The following is a 2,449-nucleotide window of genomic DNA, read 5'->3' as shown; positions in this document are numbered from 1 at the left end:
ATCGATTACCAGTGTATCTGAATGTTGAAATTCAAATTCAATTGTGAAGAGAATCTTTTCATAAAATGCTTTGTGTAATCGATTACATGGTTTTGGTAATCGATTACCAGTGACAAGTTTTGAATATAAAGTCAAGAGATGTAACTCTTCCAATGGTTTTCAGGTTTTTCTCAAGGTTATAACTCTTCCAATGGTTTTCTTGACCAGACATGAAGAGTCTATAAAAGCAAGACCTTGACTTGCATTTCAATAACTTTTACGACTTTTACACACAACTTTTTGATAACCTTTTGATATCTTTCTTCTTCTTCCTTTGCCAAAAGCTTTTTGAGTTTTCTGGTTTCCAAACTTTGTTCTTTCACAGAAAACAGAAGTGTGCTATATCTTTTCATTCTCTTCTCCCTTTGCCAAAAAGAATTCGCCAAGGACTAACCGTCTAAATTCTTTTTGTGTCTCTCTTCTCTCTTTTCCAAAAGAACGAAGGACTAACCGCCTGAATTCTTTTGTGTCTCCCTTCTCCCTTTTCAAAGAATTCAAAATGACACAGTCTGAGAATTCTTTTGATTCTTCCCTTTCCCTTAAACAAAAGATTTCAAAGGACTAACCGCCTGAGATATCTTTTGTTTCCCCTTCACAAAGTTTCAAAGGTCTAACCGCCTGAGAACTTTGTCTTAACACATTGGAGGGTACATCCTTTGTGGTACAAGTTGAGGGTACATCTACTTGGGGTGTTGTAACTGAGAACAAGAGAGGGTACATCTCTTGTGGATCAGTTCAAGTGGAGGGTACATCCATTTGGTTGTTCAAAGAGAACAAGGTAGGGTACATCCCTTGTGGATCTTTGCTTGTAAAGGTTTTTACAAGGTTGAAAAGAAATCTCAAGGACCACAAGTCGCTTGGGAACTGGATGTAGGCACGGGTTGTTGCTGAACCAGTATAAAACTCTTGTGTTTGTCTTCTTCTTCCCTACACTCTTTAATTTCCGCTATGCACTTTAATTATCGCTTTTACTTTTGGTTAAGTTTTTATTTCTGTTCTTTACTTTCTTAACATTATAGTAAAAGCCTAATTGAATTTAGTAACATTAAGAAGGATAAATTTTTAATTAGTAAAGGTTCATTAATAATTAATTCAACCCCCCATTCTTAATTATTCCAAGGCCACTTGATCCAACACTTTTGTGTTCAATTTCGAGCGTCTCAATATATTATGCGCCTGAATCGGAGATCCAAGTAAAACGTTATGACCATTTGAATTTCTCGAAAGCCTCCGTTGTTCATTTTCGAGCATCTCGATATATCATGGGCGTCACAGATACACCCGAGTCAAAAGTTATGTCCGTTTGAATTTGCCGAGAGCTTCCGTGTTCAATTTCGACTGTCTCGATATATTATGCGCATGAATCAACATCCGAGTGAAATGGTATGACCATTTGAATTTCTCGAGAGCTTCTGTTGTTCATTTTCGAGCGTCTCGATATCTTGGGCCTCACACATACACCCGAGTCAAAAGTTATGGTCGTTTGAATTTATTGAGCGCTTTCGTGTTCAATTTCGAGTGTCTTGATATATTGGTTATGACCATTCGAATTTCTCAGAGAGCCTCCGTTGTTCATTTTCGAGCGTCTCGATATATTATGCACCACAATATTATGCACCACAATTAAAACATGTTACGCCTATATCGGGACAATTCGAGGAGATGTGCCCTGGCTTACCACATCTGTAACAAATGATATGAGTGGAGAAAGTATTGGGTTTGCTACCGTTGCCACCTGCAAATCCCCTAGAAACAATCCTCTGATTGCCATGGCGGTTACCATGTTGCTTAGGAGGAGTCAAATATGGTTTTCCTCGATGTTGAGGCCCATTCTTTTTGTTCCTCATTGGAGCTGTACTCCTATAATAGGCCGCCCTGTCTCGGGAGTCTTCATCCCAAATCCGACACATGTTAACCAAAAGTGGGAACTGACGAACACCTTGGTAATTCACAACTTGCTTCACTTCAGGTCGCAAGACATTCAAAAACTTTACACACTTGGAACTCTCACCATCTCTCCCTTGATAATGGGGAAAGTACCTCACCAGCTCCTTAAACTTGGCTGCATATTCAGCCACAGTCATACTTCCCTGCTTAAGCTCCTAGAACTCCATCTCCTTCTTGTTCATAACATCCTCAGGAAAGTATTTCTCCAAAAACACTCTCTTGAAGACATCCCAGGTCACATCTTGACCTTCAACCTCTAGGCATTGGCGAGTATTCTCCCACCAATACTCGGCTTCTTCCACTAGAGTATATGAACCAAAAGCAACCTTTTGCCCCTCCGGACATGCCATAACTCGGAAAATTTTCTCAATTTCCCTTATCCAGTTCTGAGCACCATCAGGGTTGTATCCTCCATTGAAAGAAGGAGGGTTGTTTCATTGGAAGCGATCCAACACCTAGCACT

The 2,449-nt window shown here is 39.7% G+C and overlaps 1 protein-coding gene across 1 annotated transcript; it reads right to left on the bottom strand.

The window, feature by feature from the left end:
* Positions 1 to 1,649: 1,649 nt before the first annotated feature.
* On the bottom strand, positions 1,650 to 2,123 carry LOC114404968. The gene has a single exon (XM_028367676.1). The coding sequence runs from the start codon at positions 2,121 to 2,123 to the stop codon at positions 1,650 to 1,652; it is 474 nt and encodes a 157-aa protein (XP_028223477.1).
* Between the last annotated feature and the right edge of the window lie 326 nt (positions 2,124 to 2,449).

This window comes from Glycine soja, chromosome 3, assembly GCF_004193775.1.
Source record: "Glycine soja cultivar W05 chromosome 3, ASM419377v2, whole genome shotgun sequence".
NCBI classification, from domain to species: Eukaryota; Viridiplantae; Streptophyta; class Magnoliopsida; order Fabales; family Fabaceae; genus Glycine; species Glycine soja.
Note: the sequence above shows the minus strand (reverse complement) of the source record. Positions and strands in the feature narration are given on the sequence as shown.

Excerpts from the sequence above, each read along its gene's own strand:
- LOC114404968 (XM_028367676.1), bottom strand. The coding sequence starts at position 2,123 with ATGACTGTGGCTGAATATGCAGCCAAGTTTAAGGAGCTGGTGAGGTAC.